We start from the raw sequence: 22,749 nt of genomic DNA on the forward strand, positions 1-22,749 counted from the left end.
TCCCACTGAGAAAACACTCAGGCCTGCTGGCTGTCATTGTAGCAGGGAACAGGAGGCACAGTTCAACATAGCTCTGGTCCAGGGTGGTAGAGCCCGTTTGAATGCACACTAAACGTCCTGGACCAGAGCAAAGTTAGACAATACATTTTAGAACCAGATGTTTATACTGCATGTACAGTATAAACGTCAACTCCAATTTAGTATATTCCCAGAAAATCCTATTGCACAAATGATGTAAAGATCTAGTAATTTACAAGGCACACACAGGCAAACGACATATCATTCATTGATGAATAATCACCCTTGTTTAATCAAAAGTATGTAATAGAACTGTGTAGTGAACTGATTGTCAGTGATTACATTGTACAAATTTGTCTTGATTCTGAAATGACCCCTTCGCATTGAGGATTTCAAGTTGAAGGCCGACCACAGTACTGCAGGCATTGTTTCCAGAAAACAAGATCCCCCATTTATAGTGAATGGGGAAATGGCGATTTTTGTGGTAAATATTTGTGGATATAAAAACCTTTTCCAAACACAATCATGTTACATGATTTCTATTTCACTGGATGTATGTCTTTGAAGGAATTCCTTTAAAATCACACACAGACAAAGTTCTAAGGATCATTTAGTTGCAAATGGTAGCCTGTAGTACCTGGTTGGCCTTCAAATTGAGGTTCTCCGTGAGAGGGGGTAGCACTGAGCTAGCCTGCACCATCACTTCCTAGAGTAGCTCAAACTACGCATGCAATGTTTCCAAAAACTTCATGTAGCAAGATGGCGACATGCTGAAATGACACTTCCTGATCATCAAATGCATCACTGAGTATTCTCATAGGAAACAATTGGGTGACCTCATTTTACAGTCTGCTTCAGAGTAAGGAATTACTGATTACTCGTACACCAATCCATCACTGAGTGGCAGTCCAACGGCCAATAGCGGTCTTCAGGCTTCTGTTGGGCATGACCAGAGTGGTTGGTAAAGGTAGGTTGGTCATGGGACTGGAGCGGTTCTTAGCGCTGATCCAACTCTCAATGGCCTCTCTCTCATAGGAATATCCATCTGTTGATTTCAGTCACATTTTATACATCAGACATTGACATAATTACTTTTATAGTTGGAGCAGGAAACAGTGCATATATTTTCTTTAAACAATAACAAATTGGCTACGTTAGCATTGACGAACAAGGACATGTGCAGTTGGAAAGTATTCAGACCCCCTTACTTTTTCCATATTTTGTTACGTTACAGCTTTATTCTAAAATTGATTTTAATAAACAATTCTTAGTCTACACACAATACCTCATAATGACAAAGCCAAAACAGTTTTTTCTAAATATTTGCAAATGTATTAAAAATAAAAAATATAAATAAATTATTTTACAATAAGTATTCAGACTCTGCTATGAGACTCGATATTGAGCTCAGGTGCATCCTGTTTCCATTGACCATCCTTGATGTCTCTACAACTTTAATGGAGTCTACCTGTGGTAAATTCTGTTGATTGGACATGATTTGGAAAGGCACACACACTCTCAAATGTCCTTGAGTGGCCCAGCCAGAGCCCGGACTTGAGCCCGATTGAACATCTCTGGAGAGACCTGAAAATAGCTGTGCAGCGACACGCCCCATCCAACCTGACAGAGCTTGAGAGGATCTGCAGAGAAGAATGCGAGAAACTCCCCAAATACAGGTATGCCAAAGTTTGTAGCGTCACACCCAAGAAGACTCTAGGCTGTAATTGCTGCCAAAGGTGCTTAAACAAAGTATTGAGTAAAAGGTCTGAATCGTAAATCAGATATTTTATTTTTATTTTTAAACACATTTGCAAAAATGTCTAAAAACCTGTTTTTGCTTTGTCATTCTGGGGCATTGTGTGTAGATGGTGGGACATTTTTAGAATAAGGCTGTAATGTAACAAAATGTGTAAAACAAAATGTGTAAAAAGTGAAGGGTTCTGAATATTTTCTGAATTCACTGACAGGTCGCTCCTACCAGGTGGCGTGGCAAGAATCTGTCTCCTCACCACGCGCTCTCACCACTGGTGTCCCCCAGGGCTCTGTTCTAGGCCCTCTCCTATTCTCGCTATACACCAAGTCACTTGGCTCTGTCATAACCTCACATGGTCTCTCCTATCATTGCTATGCAGACGACACACAATTAATCTTCTCCTTTCCCCCTTCTGATGACCAGGTGGCGAATCGCATCTCTGCATGTCTGGCAGACATATCAGTGTGGATGACAGATCACCACCTCAAGCTGAACCTCGGCAAGACGGAGCTGCTCTTCCTCCCGGGGAAGGACTGCCCGTTCCATGATCTCGCCATCACGGTTGACAACTCCATTGTGTCCTCCTCCCAGAGCACTAAGAACCTTGCCGTTATCCTGGACAACACCCTGTCGTTCTCAACTAACATCAAGGCGGTGGCCCGTTCCTGTAGGTTCATGCTCTACAACATCCGCAGAGTACGACCCTGCCTCACACAGGAAGCGGCGCAGGTCCTAATCCAGGCACTTGTCATCTCCCGTCTGGATTACTGCAACTCGCTGTTGGCTGGGCTCCCTGCCTGTGCCATTAAACCCCTACAACTCATCCAGAACGCCGCAGCCCGTCTGGTGTTCAACCTTCCCAAGTACTCTCACGTCACCCCGCTCCTCCGCTCTCTCCACTGGCTTCCAGTTGAAGCTCGCATCCGCTACAAGACCATGGTGCTTGCCTACGGAGCTGTGAGGGGAACGGCACCTCAGTACCTCCAGGCTCTGATCAGGCCCTACACCCAAACAAGGGCACTGCGTTCATCCACCTCTGGCCTGCTCGCCTCCCTACCACTGAGGAAGTACAGTTCCCGCTCAGCCCAGTCAAAACTGTTCGCTGCTATGGCCCCCCAATGGTGGAACAAACTCCCTCACGACGCCAGGACAGCGGAGTCAATCACCACCTTCCGGAGACACCTGAAACCCCACCTCTTTAAGGAATACCTAGGATAGGATAAAGTAATCCTTCTCACCCCCCTTAAAAGATTTAGATGCACTATTGTAAAGTGGCTGTTCCACTGGATGTCATAAGGTGAATGCACCAATTTGTAAGTCGCTCTGGATAAGAGCGTCTGCTAAATGACTTAAATGTAAATGTAGACCGGCAACCCAACTTTTTTTCCACTAATTAGTCTTGACAAATCTTTTCAAGTCAGATTTTTCAGAGCTGACCGGATTGGTCAAAAGGCCAATTAATGGAAAAAATACACAGCCTGTGAGACAGATGTTTTCATGCCCTCTCCCTCACCTGCAGCAATGACAGGGTCCTTCATCACCTCTCTGGTGATTGGACAGAGGAACTCATCTGGGGCGTCTAGTCCCGTCAACTCTGCCTTCAGAGCTTCCACCTTCCTCAGGACTTTACCACGGAGACCCACCGACTCTAGAAAAACAATGGCAACATACAAAACTATACTGGACAAACATATAAAACGCAACACGTAAAGTGTTGGTCCCATGTTTCAAGAGCTGAAATCAAAGAACCCAGAAATGTTCCATATGCACAAAAAAACGTATTTCTCTTAAATGTTGTGCACAAATTTGTTTACATCCCTGTTAGTGAGCATTTCTCTTTTGCCAAGATAATCCATCCACCTGACAGGAGTGGCATATCAACAAGCAGATTAAACAGCATGATCATTACACAGGTGCACCTTGTGCTGGGACCGGGCAATTGTTAAATAAAAATTGAAATACACAGGTGCAGCTTGTTCTGGAGACACAAGGCCACTGAAATATGCAGTTTTGTCCCACAACACAATGCCACAGATGTGTCAAGTTAAGGGAGTGTGCAATTGGCATGCTGACTGCAGGAATGTCACCACAGCTGTTGCCAGAGAATTGAATGTTAATTTCTCTACCATAAGTGTAAATACGCCAGCCCAGGACCTCCACATCCGGCTTCTTCACCTGTTGGATCGTTTGAGACCTGTCACCCGGACAGCTGATGAAACTGAAGAAGAGTTTTTCTGTCTGTAATAAAGCCCTTTTGTGAGGGAAAATTCATTCTGATTGTCTGGGCCTGTATAGATAAACATATTTATGGTTATTTGTGGAAGTAGTACATTTCCCTAGAAATTAACACAGCATGTGTGTGGACATTGGTGAAGGGTAAAGCCAAACTGAGGAACTGCCAGTGTCAGTGCTTCCATAAACAAGCCCTCATTATCTGTGCTAGGAAACCCAATGACAGCATCTACTGTTCAATAAAATGTGCAATCCTTTCTTCTGGCTTACCCCGATAAGAGACAGATGCATAAATCTGACTGGGATTCTCCTTCACCCATCTTCACAGAAACAAAGGGTAATACTGATGATTCAAAGCCTGTAGACAGTTTTAAAGCTCTGCTTTTCAAAAGCAGCAGGCAACTGAACGTCATCCCTGAGGATCACTTGAATCTGTTATTGGTGTTGGAACGTGGAATGTTCCACAGGAAGAGAGATGGTTGCCAGGAAGATGTTCGCTATCACTTGGGGCACAGCAAAGCAACTGCTGCTCAATATAATTGTAACTCCTAAAGCCTACAGTTACCCAACGGAATAGGTTTGAATAGTGCATCTCCAGGGCCAGAGAATTGTGGTTTTTCCGGTGGGTGCCAGTATGTCGACAGCAGGTACCAGTAGGCCACCTTTATTTAGAGCAGCACGTCACCTTTCTGGCATGGTGAAACAGAGCCCCAGACACAATGACGTCTGCCTCCGTCCGCCTCTTGGCTGCATTGTAGATTATTCAGTTACGGCCTCTGGGGAACAGAACTGAGCTGCAGTCTGAAAACGGCCTCATTGTCAGGCAGTTCGACAGGGTCCGGGATGTATACCAAGGAATGATCATCTCCCAAATCAGACGGGTTTGACTAGATGGTATACAGCTACGGACAGAAGTGACTTTTCGTAGCAGGTTAGGAGAATTAACGTAGCAGGTTAAGATAATTAGGTTAAGGTTAGGAAAAGGGTTAGGGTTAGCTAAAATTCTCCCCGATGCGACCTGAACATACAACATTTTTACCGTAGCTTCATACCATCTAGCAGCAACCCAATCAGACCTCTTCCTGTGGAAGACCTTGCGCCTACATATGGAATGCTCTGTTTGTTAATCACAGTTCTGCCAGGGCCTAGCGACTTGTTGCTCAAGGGAAACAGATCTAAACACACACAAACATACACACACACGTGCTCTTAGGCTCGGAACTGACAGAAAACTGTGTTGGTGGCGTGAAAGACAGAAACCCCAGCACCACATGACTTTAGTGTCTCTGTAGAGTTAATTAGCTAGCACCTGCAATCAGGGGCCCCATGAGACTATGGGGAGCAAACTCAACCAATGTGATTGGAGGAAACTCAGTGCAGATGCAGCACTATAGATAGATCGGGCAGTGCAATCACAAAAGGTCAAATCCCAGTGGGGGAAAGTGCTCAATCAAAATGTGTACGTCCAATCAGACTTGCTGAACCCATTAGTCATACAATTAACTAATGCGGATACAGTATCTTTCTTTGTGACTGCATTGCAGCAAATGAGGTGACATTCATGATTGCTTGCGAAATACACTTTGTAACTTATCCTCACAGTTTGCATATTGACAATCACAGGACCGCAAGAAGCCAAAAAAGATATATTTTTCCAAAAAAAGTATAATTTCAAACCTTGCTTATATTTCGATACAATTACATACACAGTATCTGTCTATTATGCGTGGGAATACTTTGGAACAGATTTCCACATTTAAAATCACTTGGTGTTTTTACAGTCTTTTATGTCCAACAAAAAAATTATTGGGGGGGTGGTCAGTTTTGGAAACCTCCTCTACAGAGATGTGGTGAAGAATCTAATTTATTTCACTGTATCCACAAACAGCATCTTCAGGAAATCCTAAAGTAGGTTAGTGTGGACAGCAGAAAGGGGATTCATAGCAATGTATTGCTTCCTCAGTAAAGATTCATGGTAATGATTAATACTGATTCAGAAAACTATAGTCACAGTGAAGACACAGAGTAAACATGTCATTTTCTCTCTAACATTGATGGTTGAGGTAATAGCATGCCATAGAAAATGTAAGACACTAGGTCCTGTCCAAACTATTTTAACATCTAAGGTCATCTGATGGCTGATGGGGATATTGTCTGAATCTAATTATATTATACAAGTCATTTCCAATGGGACATTTTGGAAGTAGTAATGTCACACCTTGGCAGCCCCAAAGCAGATTACAATTTGATTTGGGGAGCATTGTGGGAATATTAGAAGCCAGATAAAAGCCTCTGTGGCATGTATTCCATTCCAACAGAATTGCACAATCCAGAATAATCCTATGTATCTACTCCTGGGTCCCTTCATTACTAACGAGGAATGGAGATGCCAGGTCACAGGTCAGACACAGGGGCGCCGCATGGCAGGGGGGGGGACATTTGGTACATTTCAATATATTCAATATTAAATTAATAACCTTTCATCATTAATATAATAATTTATTTACAATTGTACTAATAAAACTAAACGGTTTATTTTTCACACCCTCTATTTACATGGTCCTGCCCCCAAACCAGGTGTGAACGGTACATGCTAGCAGTGAATTAAAAAAAAAAATTTAACCTTTATTTAACCAGGCAAGTCAGTTAAGAACAAATTCTTATTGTCAATGACGGCCTAGGAACAGTGGGTTAATTGCCTGTTCAGGAGCAGAACGTACAGATTTGTCAGCTCAGGGGTTTGAACTCACAACCTTCCGGTTACTAGTCCAACGCTCTAACCACTAGGCTACGCTGCTGCCCCATTGCGAGTGAGGAGTGCCGGTGGAGCATCATGTCTCAGCTTCCTAAAGAAAAATCTGGTTTACAAAAACAAAAAGAAAGAAAAGACAGGAGAGAGGAAGGAAAGGGTGACACTGTCACCCAATTTTTCACAAAGAAAGATGGGTGTAGTCTGTGACTGGTGAAAATGAACCTGTTAGCAAATAGTGAAATAGGCTACTTTTGCTCCTCTAACATTAGTTACATAACATCTTCACAGGGTGTTTACATTTCACTCCTCTTTTAGCCGACATTTAATAATTGCAGGTAAACCTTTAGCAAGATATTCATACTAAATCAGTTGTCCCTGCCTGGTGTCAGGCCAAACAGATGCAGCCTCAGGCTCAGCAGCCCTGTCTCCCCATCCCCATACCCCTGAACCAGCCCTGTCTCCCCATCCCCATACACCTGAACCAGCCCTGTCTCCCCATCCCCATACCCCTGAACCAGCCCTGTCTCCCCATCCCCATACACCTGAACCAGTCCTGTCTCCCCATCCCCATACCCCTGAACCAGCCCTGTCTCCCCATCCCCATACACCTGAACCAGCCCTGTCTCCCCATCCCCATACCCCTGAACCAGCCCTGTCTCCCCATCCCCATACACCTGAACCAGTCCTGTCTCCCCATCCCCATACCCCTGAACCAGCCCTGTCTCCCCATCCCCATACCCCTGAACCAGCCCTGTCTCCCCATCCCCATACCCCTGAACCAGCCCTGTCTCCCCATCCCCATACCCCTGAACCAGCCCTGTCTCCCCATCCCCATACCCCTGAACCAGCCCTGTCTCCCCATCCCCATACCCCTGAACCAGCCCTGTCTCCCCATCCCCATACCCCTGAACCAGCCCTGTCTCACCACCATGGGAATTTCTTTTTTTATTATTATGAAAAAAATGAAAATGATTCAAGCCTTTTTCAATGATAAGCATTCAAACACTAATTATTTTTCCACATAATGATCATTATACGAAACAAAAACAGCCTATAGACTGTATTGGATGCTGGACAGTTTGAAGCATTGAGTGACTCAGTCTGTATAAGTGACAGCCAATGTTAAAATAATACCTTCAAATCATATGGGCCAAGGTAAGTCTCCATGGCTTTGATGCAGACTGAAATATGGTAGTTTACTGACATCTAGTGGTGGGAATACGCAACTATAGGTAATTTGGGTCAATATTCTGCAGTTTTCAGTGCTGCTTAATTTTTTTCCGTGGTGCATGAAGTTGATTTAAGTCATTAAAGTAACTGAAATAGCAACGGAAATGTTGATTATGATGTTATTACAAATGGTATTATATTATAGGATATACTATCATTTGCGTCAAGCACACTACAGAGCCAGGACCCTCTTCAAGTGATACAGTTTTGTCATGGAGGAGTGTGGAAGTGGAGGAAGAGGTGAAAGACAGTGCCGGCAGTACCAATGACCAATCTGCTAGCCACGGCCCGCTAGCTTTCTGAACGCCGTGCCTTCCGTTCGCCTAGCACAGTAGCGACTACCGAACGGCTCCCTGACTCACCTATTGCTGCTCATTGGACCCTATGATCACTCGGCTACACATGCCTCTCTCTAATGTCAATATGCCTTGTCTTCTGCTGTTCCGGTTAGTTATTATTGTTGCATTTCACTGTAGAGCCCCTAGTCCAGCTCAACATGCCTTGGATAGCTCTTTTGTCACACACCCCACACATGGGGAGACCTCACCTGGCTTAACTGGTGTCTCCAGAGATGCAAGCTCTGTCATCGTCAATCAATGCCTAGGTTTACCCCCACTGTACTAACATCCTACCAGACCCTTGTCTGTACATTATGCCCTGAATATATTCTACCACACCCAGAAATCTGCTCCTTTTATTCTCTGTTCCCAACGCACTAGACGACCAGTTCTTAAAGCCTTCAGCCGTAACCTTTTCCTACTCCTCCTCTGTTCCTCTGGTGATGTAGAGGTTAACCCAGGCCCTGTAGCCCCCAGCTTTACACCTACACCCTTGACGCTCTCATTTGTTAACTTTGGTAATTGTAAAAGCCTTGGTTTCATGTACGTTAACATCAGAAGCCTCCTCCCTAGGTGTGTTTTATTCACTGCTTTAGCACACTCCGCCAACCCTGATGTCCTTGCCGTGTCTGAATCCTGGCTTAGGAAGGCCACCAAAAATTCAGAAATTTCCATCCCCAACTACAACCTTTTACATCAAGATAGAACTGCCAAAAGGCGTGGAGTTGCAATCTACTGCAGAGATAGCCTGCAGAGTTCTGTCATACTATCCAGGTCTGTGCCCAAACAGTTCAAGCTTCTACTTTTAAAAATCCACCTTTCCAGAAATAAGTCTCTCACTGTTGCCGCTTGTTATAGACCCCGCTCAGCCCCCAGCTGTACCCTGGACACCATGTGAATTGATTGCCCCCCATCTATCTTCAGAGTTTGTACTGTTAGGTGACCTAACCTGGGATATGCTTAGCACCCCGGCCGTCCTACAATCTAAGATAGGTTCCCTCAATCTCATACAAATTATCAAGGAACCTACCAGGTACAACCATAAATCCGTAAACATGGGCACCCTCATAGATATCATCCTGACCAACCTGCTCTCTAAATACACCTCCACTGTCATCAACCAGGATCTCAGCGATCACTGCCTCAATGCCTGCGGTCAAACGACCACCCCCCATCACTGTCAAACGCTCCCTAAAACACCTCAGCGAGCAGGCCTTTCTAATCGACCTGGCCAGGTATCCTGGAAGGATATTGACCTCATCCCGTCAGTAGAGGATGTCTGGTTGTTCTTTAAAAATGCTTTCCTCACCATCTTAAATAAGCCCCATTCAAAAAAAATGTAGAACTAAGAACAAATCACCAGAATAAAAGCTAAAACGATTAAACCAATAAATAAAATACATTTCCGAGTACTTTTGGCATGGCTGGATTACCGACCGAGCACGCAGAGCACATGCTTAGGGTCCCTGATTAGAGTCCCCATTGATTTGGTTATAATGTTTGAGCATTAGAATACAGAATTAGCCATTGCAAAATGTGTAGAACTGCAGGAAATTAGCTTGCAACGCTGCAACATTTCCTGTCAGCTCTTCTCAAACTCCTTCAACAAAAAGTATGCCCCCCATACCCCACCTTTGCAACAAAAATATATAGGAGAAACACTGAACCCGGGTTTCTGGAAAATCGGGTCATTTGGGGAACGTTACCAGAATTTTGCAACCCTAGTTGTGAATTCCATGTCCTTACCGATGCTCAGCTCTGAGGCCAGGGTCTCCTTGGTCAGACAGAGCAGCTCAGGCCCGTCTATGTTATTGGTTGTGAAGGTTGTGACCAGCTCCTCCAGACCCTCCTCACTCAGCCAGGCCAACACATCCTCCTCGGACCAGTCGCTCACCAGCAGCCTGGAGTGACCTGACAGCTTCCTTCCTGCTCCTGTGGGACACACACAAACACAGGAAGGGAGGAAGGGCGTTCCCACATGCCCCCTCCTCGAGTCCTTCACCCCCGCAGTCTCCTGCAATACTACTTATCAGATCCCTACAAACACATTACCACACATTCCACCCAAAAGAAGACCCTCCATCGGTGCTGATAGCAAATGACCAACCAGTGATTCCTAACCTGTCACCAAACTATACATCCTCTTTTTATCAACAGTGCTTTAAATCACATTTGCATGCCCTGGGAATATTTATCAGCTTCGGAGTCTCCCTCCCCCCGACAAGGTTGTGTTTTCCTGGCCTTTGCAGGCACACTGTTCGTCAGAGGCAACCTTCACATGACATTGTGCGAGCGGCTATCATTTTTCATGTATCGCCAAGATAAAAACGCACAGTGTTGTGTACTGCGCTTGCAAATGACACCACGTAGGAAATGTAAAGCATGGAGTGTTTATCATTCAGCAGCGGAGTGATATTTCACATTAACGTGGCATTGTTCGCTTTTCCTCACCTCTCTCGCTCCCTTCACGTCACCCTCCATCTCTCGCTATCTGTTATCCCAGTCATTCACAATCGTTTCCTTGCCCCTCAGGCCAAAATACCACCACCACTGACTTCCCCACTGAATTTCCCTCTCAGAAGCATTCATGTGGATGGAGGCTTAATGATGTTATGTGAAACAGCACCAACACTATCAACCGAAACGTACTAGAACAGTAAGTGGCCTCTTATCAAATCTGCCTGCACTGTACGGTAACACCTCCCCCTTCACAGTCCCACAGAGATGGGAATCTGAGCCTGCATCCCAAATGGCACCCTACGGACCTAGTCAAAAGTAGTGCACTCTATTTGGGACTCAGGGGAAGGTCATGTCAATATCCTTGAAGCTTCTGGGAGCCTAGCTGACTGAGGGGGGGTGTTTAGGGAAGCTCTGCCAAGAGACGGTTCTTTTTTTATTTGGGAAGATTCCACTCTTGAACTGGCACCTCCTCGTCATCTGTCACTTTACAAGTCATCATCGTTTATTTTAATGCATCCTCCAGACATCTCATCCATTTATTGGCCCAGCATCTGGCTCCAGCTCCCCTACGTACAGATCTAGGATCAGCTCCCCTAATCCTAACCCCATTAGTGGGGTAAATGCTAAACTAACCAAAGATCAGCATCTATGGCCAGTATCTGGAGACTCCTGCTCCTGACCGTCCCATTGTGCACTGGAACGAATGAGAAGACATTTCCCTGTGTGTTCTTACCTTGGCACGAGGGGTTCCTGGGTTGAGCTAGAAGTCACAAGAAAACACAAGATGAATCACTTTCAAAGGAGATTGTGTACACAGAGCAAGAGGGAGAGCTTGGAATGTGCTCCGTCAACGTGCCTACTCTCAGAAGGACACCCTCTGTTGAATACTCTAGTCTAGCTTGGCCCCCTGATGTCTACAGACACGGCTTCATTTCCTGAGTGTTTACGTGTTTAAGACATTTCACCTGATTTATCTCTGTCTCTCCATTGGGCCCTCTGCAAGTGTGGCACTGTGGGGCTTAGAGGTTAGACAAGGTCATTATGGATCGCATCACCTAGGTTCAAAGCCAAGCCTGCTAATGACCATTAAAGGGGGGAAAAAATAAATAAAATAATTGTACTTCCTATTCATCATCTCCAGCACCACCCAAACATCAAATGGCCCGTTTCTATGTTTTGTAGTAAAAAATATAGAAGATAAGTGTTTCCAATGACATCATGGGTGTGCATCATGTGATGTTAACCAACTGCATACAAATTGTCTAGAAACTGGTTGATGATGTCATTGGAAACACTTATCTTCCTCTATATTTTTTTACTTTTAGTCTGGCCCTGTCAGCAGAGCAGGCACAGTACTCCTCCTCCAGCTCTCCTAGAGGAGCTTCTCCCGCTGGGGCTACATTCACACTACACTCCCTGTGGAACTGGCTGCCTGGCTCACACAAAATGGCTGCTGGGCTTTGATTGGTACATTAGAGTACACCTACCCTGCCCACTATCTCTATCTGCTATCCTCCACACGTTGACCTTCTTGTCCATGGAGCCAGTGGCAATCCAGGGCAGGGTTGGAGAGAAGGCACAGGCTGTCACAAAGCTAAGAGAGGGAGGCAGAGGAATTCAGTGTCTTTGATGCGTACAATTCCAGTGAGTTATCAAACGTCAGAGAGGAACAGGCAGGTCATGCTGGTACCTCTCATGCCGTTTCAAAGTGTGAAGGAGGACTCCATCGCTCTACAAAGGAAGAGAGGAACAAACATTGGCAAAGAAGAATGTCTGGCATTTCTCACTGTTTAGAGACTGCTATTTGTACACGGGAAGCAGTGGTGTTAGTGTGGGACGGATACATCTGCTTAAAAAGCAAAACAACTTACTAAGACCACACCCAAGATTGTGTTTTACATACCGCATTGTACACGGTCACCGTTTTATCCACTGAGCTGTTGAAGAACACGTAAGAGTGATTACATGCATTTCTTTTTCTCAACAGCTCATCAGTACAAGATACAAACAAATGGTATTTTCTCATTATGTGCAGAAATTAAGCAAAAACTGCTACTTCACTAAACAAACACGAGCATGAATGAGATTGAAGCCTCACTCACAGAGCAGAATGTTGTAACAGAGTAGAGAGTAGAGACCCCTAGTGGTACAATAGGATAGCAGCAGTATTTAAAAGCAGCAATGGATGTTTCTATCTGATTATACCAACAGAGGCTTATTCCTACTGAATAGGGATGTATAGAATTATTTGGTCACACCTTACATTACAGTGATGCTATGACTGTAGTTATTCCTGTAAGTACCCTAGAGTAGCATTAAGGCTATGCCAAAATTAGTGTTAGGGTAGTCCCCACTGGGTACAGACGTCAAAGCATATTCCACGTTGGTTCAACGTAATGTCATTGAAATGATGTGGAAACAACGTTGATTCAACCAGTGTGTGCCAAGTGGGTCTGGTCTAAGGCGTTCGTGCGGCTTGCGTTAGGATAGCTCTGGTCCAGGGTGTTCATGCAGCTCGCCATCCGCACAAAACGCCCTGGACCAGAGCTATGGTTAGGGTTAAGGGTCATGAGAGGACTAACATCAGAGCATACATGGAGGGACGGACGGTCTTACCCTGAGACAAGCAGCTCACCATCAGAAGAGAAGGCACAGGAGAGCACAGGGGCCGACTGACCAGTCAGAGTGTGGAGCAGCTTCATCTCACAGGCTGGGAATCAATAACACACAAAGACCTCATGTAGAGAAGACCTCGCACCCACTGGCTGTGTGTCACACTGACCACCCCTCTGACCATCCCTGGAACCCTTCCCATGACCACAAACACAGTTGGATTAACAACTGCCTGTTCATTTAGGATTTGGCTACACACACACACACACACACACACACACACACACACACACACACACACACACACACACACACACACACACACACACACACACACACACACTACATTCCAATTCAGTAATGCCACATCGTGTTTGCAGGTTGACAACTGAGCACTGTGGTAAGGCTGTTGTCCCTTTTCAAATTCATCTTATCTACATGACATTCTTTCCCTGCTGGCAAGTCATTCAAAATCTCTAATTGCTTCTTTTTAATTGAGCCTTTACAGGCTGAGTAAGTAGTGATGGCCATGTGGCTATTAAAATTCACAGTGAATGAAGAGATAAAGATTTAAATGTTTTTTTTTCCTTCTAAAACACACACACACAAAAAAACGCTACAGGACAATTAAGGAGGAAACGCATGAATAATAACGCATGAATAATAACACATCGGCTACAGGAAGCAGAAGCAGAATGCCAGTTGAATTGAAAGGTTACTGACACAAAAGAGAACTGAAAAATTATGACAATAAAAATTCCACCCATGCGGCTAAGCCCATCTGCAAAGGACAATTTCCTGGGAATGTGGAACAATACCCAGGCGAGGCACAGCACCAGGGCCTGTACTTTGCAGCAGGCGGCCTATTCTGCAGCCTGTGAGAGGTACGTGTTCTCTGGTTTCATTCCCTGTGTTTCTGTGTGCTCCCTTCAGTGTCCTGTGTCTGCTGCTCTAGGACAAAGGCACCACAACACATCCATGTGGAACACCACTCTGGACACACGGCTCACCCAGGAACAGCTGTTTCGGATGATCCCCTCATGTGTAGTTCCCACCGTGAAGCATGGAGGAGGTGGTGTGGTGTGTGGTGGTGACACTGTCTGTGATTTTCTGGCATGCTTAACCAGCATGGCTACCACAGCATTCTGCAGTGATATGCAATCCCATCTGGTTTGGGTTTAGTGGGGCTATCATTTGTTTTTCAATAGGACAATGACCCAACACACCTCCAGGCTGTGTAAGAGCTATTTGACCAAGAAGGAGGGTGATGGAGTGTTGCATCAGATAACCTGGCCTGCACAATCACCCGACCTCAACCAAATTGAGATGGTTTGGGATGAGTTGGACCGCAGAGTGAAGGAAAAGCATCCACATGCTCAGCATGTGTAGGAACTCCTTCAAGACTGTTGGAAAAGCATTCCAGGTGAAGCTGGTTGAGAGAATGCCAAGAGTGTGCAAAGCTGTCATCAAGGAAAAGGGTGGCTACTTTTTTGGTTACTACATAATTCCATGTGTGTTATTTCATAGTTTTGATGTCTTCACTATTATTCTACAATGTAGAAAATAGTCAAAATATAAAGAAAAACTTTTGAATGAGTAGGTGTGTCATAAACTTGACTGGTACCGTATATATACAGATATACACACATCTAGAACAGAGACCAGCATATTGGACTTTTTAACTAGTATGTGTTGAAAATACCATAAACAGACTTTAAACAAAGTTTGGATACATTTATTAAAATGTTCATATGGAAAGGTACTGATGCGCACTGATGCAGTTTGTTCTAAACTAATGCAATTATTTTATCCAGTTCAGATAAATCAAGATTGTTGATGCTGCTCCCTATCTTTTCGAGAGAGAGAGAGAGAGAGAGAGAGAGAGAGAGAGAGAGAGAGAGAGAGAGAGAGAGAGAGAGAGAGAGAGAGAGAGAGAGAGAGAGAGAGAGAGAGAGAGAGAGAGAGAGAGAGAGAGAGAGAGAGAGAGAGAGAGAGAGAGAGACTGGGGTGAATGGAGGCCAGGCCAGCTTACCTGCTGCACCATGCTGAGATACGATCCATACCTTCAGTTGACTGTCCTGTCCACAGGAGGCCAATCGAAACTCGACCGAACTGAAATCTGTGGAGCAGAGGAACAAACGCGGCACATTGGCCCCCCATCAGAATAATAATATTAACTTGTTTACAAACCAGGCAATAACCCTCATAATAAAACCCCATCACAATAGGAGGACACAAATGGTTGTTGCCTATCATTTGAAGTGCTGGGCAAAATTGATAATACATTTCAGGCAATTTCTAGAATTCAACTCTGACAATCTTAAATGGATTGCATTGATAATAGGAACTCATGTTAATGATTGATTAAAGAGTAAATAAATGTTTCACCAGTTTAATAAATGATTAGCTGAGAGCGGGTGGAACATCTAAAAAGACTGTAGGAAATAAATACAAATACTGATCTACAGTGTCTTCCGAAAGTATTCATACCCGTTGACTCATTCCACATTTTGTTGTGTTTCAGCCCGAATTCAAAAATCAATAAATATATTTTTTCCCCTCACTCATTTACACACCCCGTAATGACAAAGTGAAAAAATTTTTGCAATTTTTGAAAATCTATAAAAAATGTCATATACATAAGTATTCAAACCCCTGAATCAATACAGTACATGTTAGAATTACATTAGGCGGTGTTTACAGCTGTGAGTCTTTCTGGGTAAGTCTAAGAGCTTTGCAAACCTGGAATGTACAATATTTCACAATATTCTTTAAAAAATGATTCAAGCTCAAGTTGGTTGTTGGTCATTGCTAGATAGCCATTTTCAAGTATTGCCATAGATTTTCAAGCCGATTTAAGTCAAAACTTTAACTAGGACACTCAGGAACATTCAATGTTGTCTTGGTAAGCCTTGTATTTTAGGTTATTGTGCTGCTGCAAAGGTGAATTTGTCTCCCAGTGTCTGTTGGAAAGCAGACTGAACCAGGTTTTCCTCTAGGATTTTGCCTGTGCTTAGCTCTATTACATTTATTTTTATCCTAAAAAACACTCCCTAGTACTTGCTGATGACAAGCATACCCATAACATGATGCAGCCACCACCATGCTTGAAAATATCAGTGGTACTTAGTGATGAGTTGTGTTGATTTGTCCCAAACATAATGCTTTGAATTCAAGACCAAGTTAATTTCTTTGCCACATTTTTTGCAGTTTTACTTTAGTTCCTTGTTGCAAACACGATGCATGTTTTGGAATATTTTGATTCTGTAAAGGCTTTCTTCTTTTTACTCTGTCATTTAGGTTAGTATTGTGGAGTAACTACAATGTTGTTGATCCATCTTCAGTTTTCTCCTAACTCTATAACTGTTTTAAAGTTAGTTGGAGGTTGGAGACTTACAGTGCCTTGCAAAAGTATTCGGCCCCCTTGAACTTTGCGACCTTTTGCCACATTTCAGGCTTCAAACATAAAGATATAAAACTGTATTTTTTTGTGAAGAATCAAAAACAAGTAGGACACAATCATGAAGTGGAACGACATTTATTGTATATTTCAAACTTTTTTAACAAATCAAAAACTGAAAAATTGGGTGTGCAAAATTATTCAGCCCCTTTACTTTCAGTGCAGCAAACTCTCTCCAGAAGTTCAGTGAGGATCTCTGAATGATCCAATGTTGACCTAAATGACTAATGATGATAAATACAATCCACCTGTGTGTAATCAAGTCTCCGTATAAATGCACCTGCACTGTGATAGTCTCAGAGGTCCGTTAAAAGCGCAGAGAAGAACAAGGAACACACCAGGCAGGTCCGAGATACTGTTGTGAAGAAGTTTAAAGCCGGATTGGAATACAAAAAGATTTCCCAAGCTTTAAACATCTCAAGGAGCACTGTGCAAGCGATAATATTGAAATGGGAGGAGTATCAGACCACTGCAAATCTACCAAGACCTGGCCGTCCCTCTAAACTTTCAGCTCATACAAGGAGAAGACTGATCAGAGATGCAGCCAAGAGGCCCATGATCACTCTGGATGAACTGCAGAGATCTACAGCTGAGGTGGGAGACTCTGTCCATAGGACAACAATCATTCGTATATTGCACAAATCTGGCCTTTATGGAAGAGTGGCAAGAAGAAAGCCATTTCTTAAAGATATCCATAAAACGTGTTGTTTAAAGTTTGCCACAAGCCACCTGGGAGACACACCAAACATGTGGAAGAAGGTGCTCTGGTCAGATGAAACCAAAATTGAACTTTTTGGCAACAATGCAAAACGTTATGTTTGGCGTAAAAGCAACACAGCTCATCACCCTGAACACACCATCCCCACTGTCAAACATGGTGGTGGCAGCATCATGGTTTGGTTCCTGCTTTTCTTCAGCAGGGACAGTGAAGATGGTTAAAATTGATGGGAAGATGGATGGAGCCAAATACAAGACCATTCTGGAAGAAAACCTGGAGTCTGCAAAAGACCTGAGACTGGGACGGAGATTTGTCTTCCAACAAGACAATGATCCAAAACAAAAAGCAAAATCTACAATGGAATGGTTCAAAAATAAACATATCCAGGTGTTAGAATGGACAAGTCAAAGTCCAGACCTGAATCCAATCGAGAATCTGTGGAAAGAACTGAAAACTGCTGTTCACAAATGCTCTCCATCCAACCTCACTGAGCTCGAGCTGTTTTGCAAGGAGGAATGGGAAAAAAATTCAGTCTCTCGATGTGCAAAACTGATAGAGACATACCCCAAGCAACTTACAGCTGTAATCGCAGCAAAAGGCGGTGCTACAAAGTATTAACTTAAGGGGGCTGAATAATTTTGCACACCCAATTTTTCAGTTTTTGATTTGTTAAAAAAGTTTGAAATATCCAATAAATGTCGTTCCACTTCATGATTGTGTCCCACTTGTTGATTCTTCACAAAAAAATAATTTTATATCTTTATATTTGAAGCCTGAAATGTGGCAAGAGGTCGCAAAGTTCAAGGGGGCCGAATACTTTCGTAAGGCACTGTATATCTCCCTCACTAACTTTAAGCGTCATCCGTCAGAGCAGCTTACCGATCGCTGCAGCTGTACACAGCCTATCTGTAAATAAATCCAACCAACTACCTGCCTCATCAGTATTTGTACTTGCACATCCTCATCTGCACATCTATCACTCCAGTGTAAATTGCTAAATTGTATTTACTTTGCCACTATTGGCCTATTTATTGCCTCACCTCCTTACTTCACTGTATACAGATTTTTTTATTGTGTTATTGAATGTACGTTATCCATGTCCTGTGTTGTTGTTTTTGTCGCACTGCTTTGCTTTATCTTGGCCACGTCGCAGTTGTAAATGAGACTTCAACTGGCCTACCTGGTAAAAGGCCTCCACAATCAACTGATCTCAACCCAATTGAAATGGTTTGGGATGAGTTGGACCGCAGAGTGAAGGAAAAACCCGGGCCAAACCCGGGCGACACTGGGCCAATTGTTCACCGCCCTATGTGACTTCCAATCACGGCTGGATGTGATGCAGCCTGGATTCGAACCAGGTGACACCCGTTGCACTGAAATGCAGTGTCTTAGACAACTGCGCCACTCTGGAGCCTAGTAAATGTGGGAACTCCTGTTGGAAAAGCATTCCAGGTGAAGCTGGTTGAGAAAATGTGGCTACTTTGAAGAATCTAAAATATATTTTGATTTGTTGAACACTTTTTGTCACTCCATGATTCCATGTGTTATTTCATAGTTTTGATGTCTTCACTATTGTTATACAATGTAGAAAATAGTCAAAATAAAGAAAAACCCATGAATGAGTAGTTGTGTCCAAACTTTTGACCGGTACTGTATGTGTGTTTTTTCCTTACACATGATACCTCAACTGGGCACTATCTCAATTTGTTGAAGAGAACAGTGACTCAATGAGAGGATCAGGGAGTGAGGTAACTAATGCTGTGCTCATCTTACCAATGTCAAACTGGGGTGCAAAATGGCAGCAGGCCACCCCCATATCATGGGCATCTCTCTCTGCATAGAGCTGCTTCATGTCCAAATCCCACACTTTGATATCTCCAGATGTACATCCTGTCACAAACATCTGACCACACGGAGTGAAGCAGCACGCCATCACCGTGGCCTCTGTCACGGCCTTAGATCTGGGAAGTTGAACAGTGGAATATGACGTACCATTTTAAAGAGTAGGCATATATACACATATTAGGTTGGAGAAATGAGGACAAGCAATACAATGCTTTATTCAAGATTGGACACACCAACTTCAAAAGTTTGGACACACCTGCTCATTCATGGGTTTTTCCTTATTTTTACTATTTTCTGCATTGTAGAATAATAGTGAAGACATCAAAACTATGAAATAACACATGGAATCATGTAGTAACCAAAAAAAAGTGTTAAACAAATCCAAATGTAGATTATTCCAATTAGGTCGGGTGATTGTGGAGGTCAGGTCATCTGATGCAACATTCCATCACTCTCCTCTTGGTCAAATAGGCCTTACACAACCTGGAGGTGTGTTGGGTCATTGTCCTGTTGAAAAAAAATGAGTCTCACCAAGCCCAAACCAGATGGGATGGACTATCGCTGCAGAATGCTGTGGTATCCATGATGGTTAATTGTGCCTTAAATTCTAAATAAATCACTGACACTGTCAACAGCAAAGCACCCCCACACCATCACACCACCTCCTCCATGCTTCACGGTGGGAACCACACATGCGGAGATCATCCGTTCACCTACTCTGCATCTCACAAAAGACACAGCGGATGGAACCAAAAATCTCCCATATGGACTCATCAGACCAAAGGCCAGATTTCCACCGGTCTAATGTCCATTGCTCGTGTCTCTTGGCCCAAGCAAGTCTCATTTTTTTTGGTGTCCTTTAGTTGCGTTTTTTTTTGCAGCAATTCAACCATGAAGGCCTGATTCACGCAGTCTCCTCTGAACAGTTGATGTTGAGATGTGTCTGTTACTTGAACTCTGTGAATAATTCATTTGGTCTGCAATCTGTGGGGCAGTTAACTCTAATAAACATATCCTCTGCAGCAGAGGTAACTGTGGGTCTTTTCCTGTGGCGGTCCTCATGAGAGCCAGTTTCATCATAGCGCTTAATGGTTTTTGCAACTGCACTTGAAGAAACATTCAAAGTTCTTGACATTTTCCGGATTAACTGACCTTCATGTCTTAAAATAATGGACTGCTGTTTCTCTTTGCTTATTTGAGCTGTTCTTGCCATAATATGGACTTGGTCTTTTACCAAATAGGGCTATCTTCTGTATACCACCCAACCTTGTCACAACACAACTGATTGGCTCAAATGCATTAAGAAGGAAAGACATTCCACAAACTAACTATTAACAAGGCACACCTGTTCATTACAATGCATTCCAGGACTACCTCGTGGAGGTAGCTGAGAGAATGCCAAGTGTGCAAAGCTGTCATCAAGGCAAAGGGTGGCCACTTAGAAGAATCTCAAATATATTTTGATTCAACACATTTTTTGGTAACTACATGATTCCATATGTGTTATTTCATTGTTTTGATGTCTTCACTATTATTCTACAATGTAGAAAATACAAAAAATAAAGAAAAACCATTGAATGAGTATGTGTGTCCAAACTTGACTGGTACAATGCAATATAGGGAGTTGTCTCATGATCTATAACCTACTTGCGTAATTTCTTAGAGTGGAAATCCCAAAGGGCCAAGGTTCCACCTGATGCCCCTGACAGCAGGAGAGAGGAGTCGGGAGACAGTGAGCACACCCTGACTGGGCTGCCTCCAGGATGTTCAAATTTCGTCTTTACCTCACCTGTTGCCATACTCCAAATGATAGTTAAAGCGTCTGTGGAACAGGTGAACAAGTAAGTGCCACATACACTGAAACTGCAGCAGTGAACTCCATAGCGATGGCCTGACAGAGGCGAAAACGGCAACTCCGAGAAGTCATTGGTGTTATAGATACGTATGGTCTTATCCCCGGAGCAAGTCGCCAGTAGTGTGGGGGAGAACGCGCAACAATATACTTCATCTCGATGGTCCTGGAGCGTGCAGATTAATGACACCATTTTGTCACCGTAGATGCTCTTCCTGTAAATAAAAGTTAACAACCTTAGCTTACACTAGGTGGCGCAAAACACACAGGCATTAACGGAACCGAAATTCTGTATGTATATCACTGGATATAGAATAAAACACCAAAATCAGGTAGGTAGGTACTACTTTCATGTGTGCAGGTGTTAAATCAGACAAAGGCGTTTTGTTACTGATATTGTTAATATTGACAAATCTAAAACTATGAATCTTTGAAAACAAGTCTTACCTTTCTTTACCTGTTATCAGCCGACCTTGTGCTGTTGGTGACAGGTGGCGCTTACCTTTTGTACACAATAAACCTCATGACCGATTGCTCAACACGTGACATTGGAAGTTGTTATATGACACTAGAAAATGTCCTTGTATTGACGAACATGTTTCTCAAATATCCAATCTACGCTTTCGAGGTAGAAAGGAGTTGGAGCACTTAATAAAATAAAAAAAGCAGAGATACAGTAGTTATTTTAGCTCACTTTAATCCATTGTACAGGATGCGGGCAGGTGACTGACGTTTCGACGTCAAGAGTGACTTGAGCCATTGCACTTAGTCTCCTATTTATAGCGTAGTGGCCCATTGAGACAGTGTAAGAAAATAAAATGTTTCAAGGTAAATGGCAAATTATAGAACAAAATAATACGAGAAACATGGAGTCTCGTTAATCAATAGGCCTTGTCGATACTAATACACTGAACAAAAATATAAATGCACCAAGTATTGGTCCCATGTTTCATGAGTTGAAATAAAATAATCCAGAAATTGTCAATACACACTCAAATGTTGTGCACTTTTTTTTTACATCCTTGTTAGTGAACACTTCTCCTTTGCCAAGGTAATCCATCCACCTGACAGGTGTGACATATCAAAAAGCTGATTAAACAGCATAATCATTATTACACACGTGCATCTTGTGCTGGGGACAAAAGGCCACTCTAAAATGAGCAGTTTTGTCATGCCACAAATGTCTCAAGTGTTGAGGGAGTGTGCAATTGGCATGCTGACTGCAGGAATGTCCTTACCAGAGAACTGAATGTTAATTTCTTAACCATAAGCCGCCTCCAACAATGTTAAAGAATTTGACAGTACGTCCAACAGGCCCCAACTGCAGTTTGCTGATGTCAAGGTTGTGAACAGAGTGCCCCATGGTGGCAGTGGGGTTATGGTATGGGCAGGCAGAACCTACTGACAACTGCAATTGGATTTTATCAATGGCAATTTGAATGCAGAGATACAGTGACAAGATCCTGAGGCCCATTGTT

General features: G+C 43.4%; 1 protein-coding gene across 2 annotated transcripts; it reads right to left on the minus strand.

Annotated features, from left to right (window-relative positions):
* Positions 1-277: 277 nt before the first annotated feature.
* LOC124043825 (WD repeat, SAM and U-box domain-containing protein 1-like) lies at positions 278-21,870 on the minus strand. 2 transcript variants are annotated; one of them, XM_046362836.1, is made up of 12 exons: positions 21,719-21,870; positions 21,067-21,486; positions 19,348-19,535; positions 15,429-15,515; positions 13,400-13,493; positions 12,687-12,720; positions 12,474-12,514; positions 12,271-12,377; positions 11,517-11,543; positions 10,070-10,255; positions 3,285-3,419; positions 278-1,063 (listed from the first exon to the last, which is right to left on the minus strand). In XM_046362836.1, the coding sequence occupies exons 2-12, from the start codon at positions 21,462-21,464 to the stop codon at positions 912-914; spliced, it is 1,449 nt and encodes a 482-aa protein (XP_046218792.1). In that variant the 5' UTR covers positions 21,465-21,486; positions 21,719-21,870; the 3' UTR covers positions 278-911. The 2 variants fall into 2 exon arrangements, with proteins under 2 accessions (XP_046218792.1, XP_046218793.1); XM_046362837.1 differs by lacking the exon at positions 11,517-11,543.
* Positions 21,871-22,749: the final 879 nt, after the last annotated feature.

Source organism: Oncorhynchus gorbuscha, linkage group LG09, assembly GCF_021184085.1.
Source record: "Oncorhynchus gorbuscha isolate QuinsamMale2020 ecotype Even-year linkage group LG09, OgorEven_v1.0, whole genome shotgun sequence".
Lineage (NCBI taxonomy): Eukaryota > Metazoa > Chordata > Actinopteri > Salmoniformes > Salmonidae > Oncorhynchus > Oncorhynchus gorbuscha.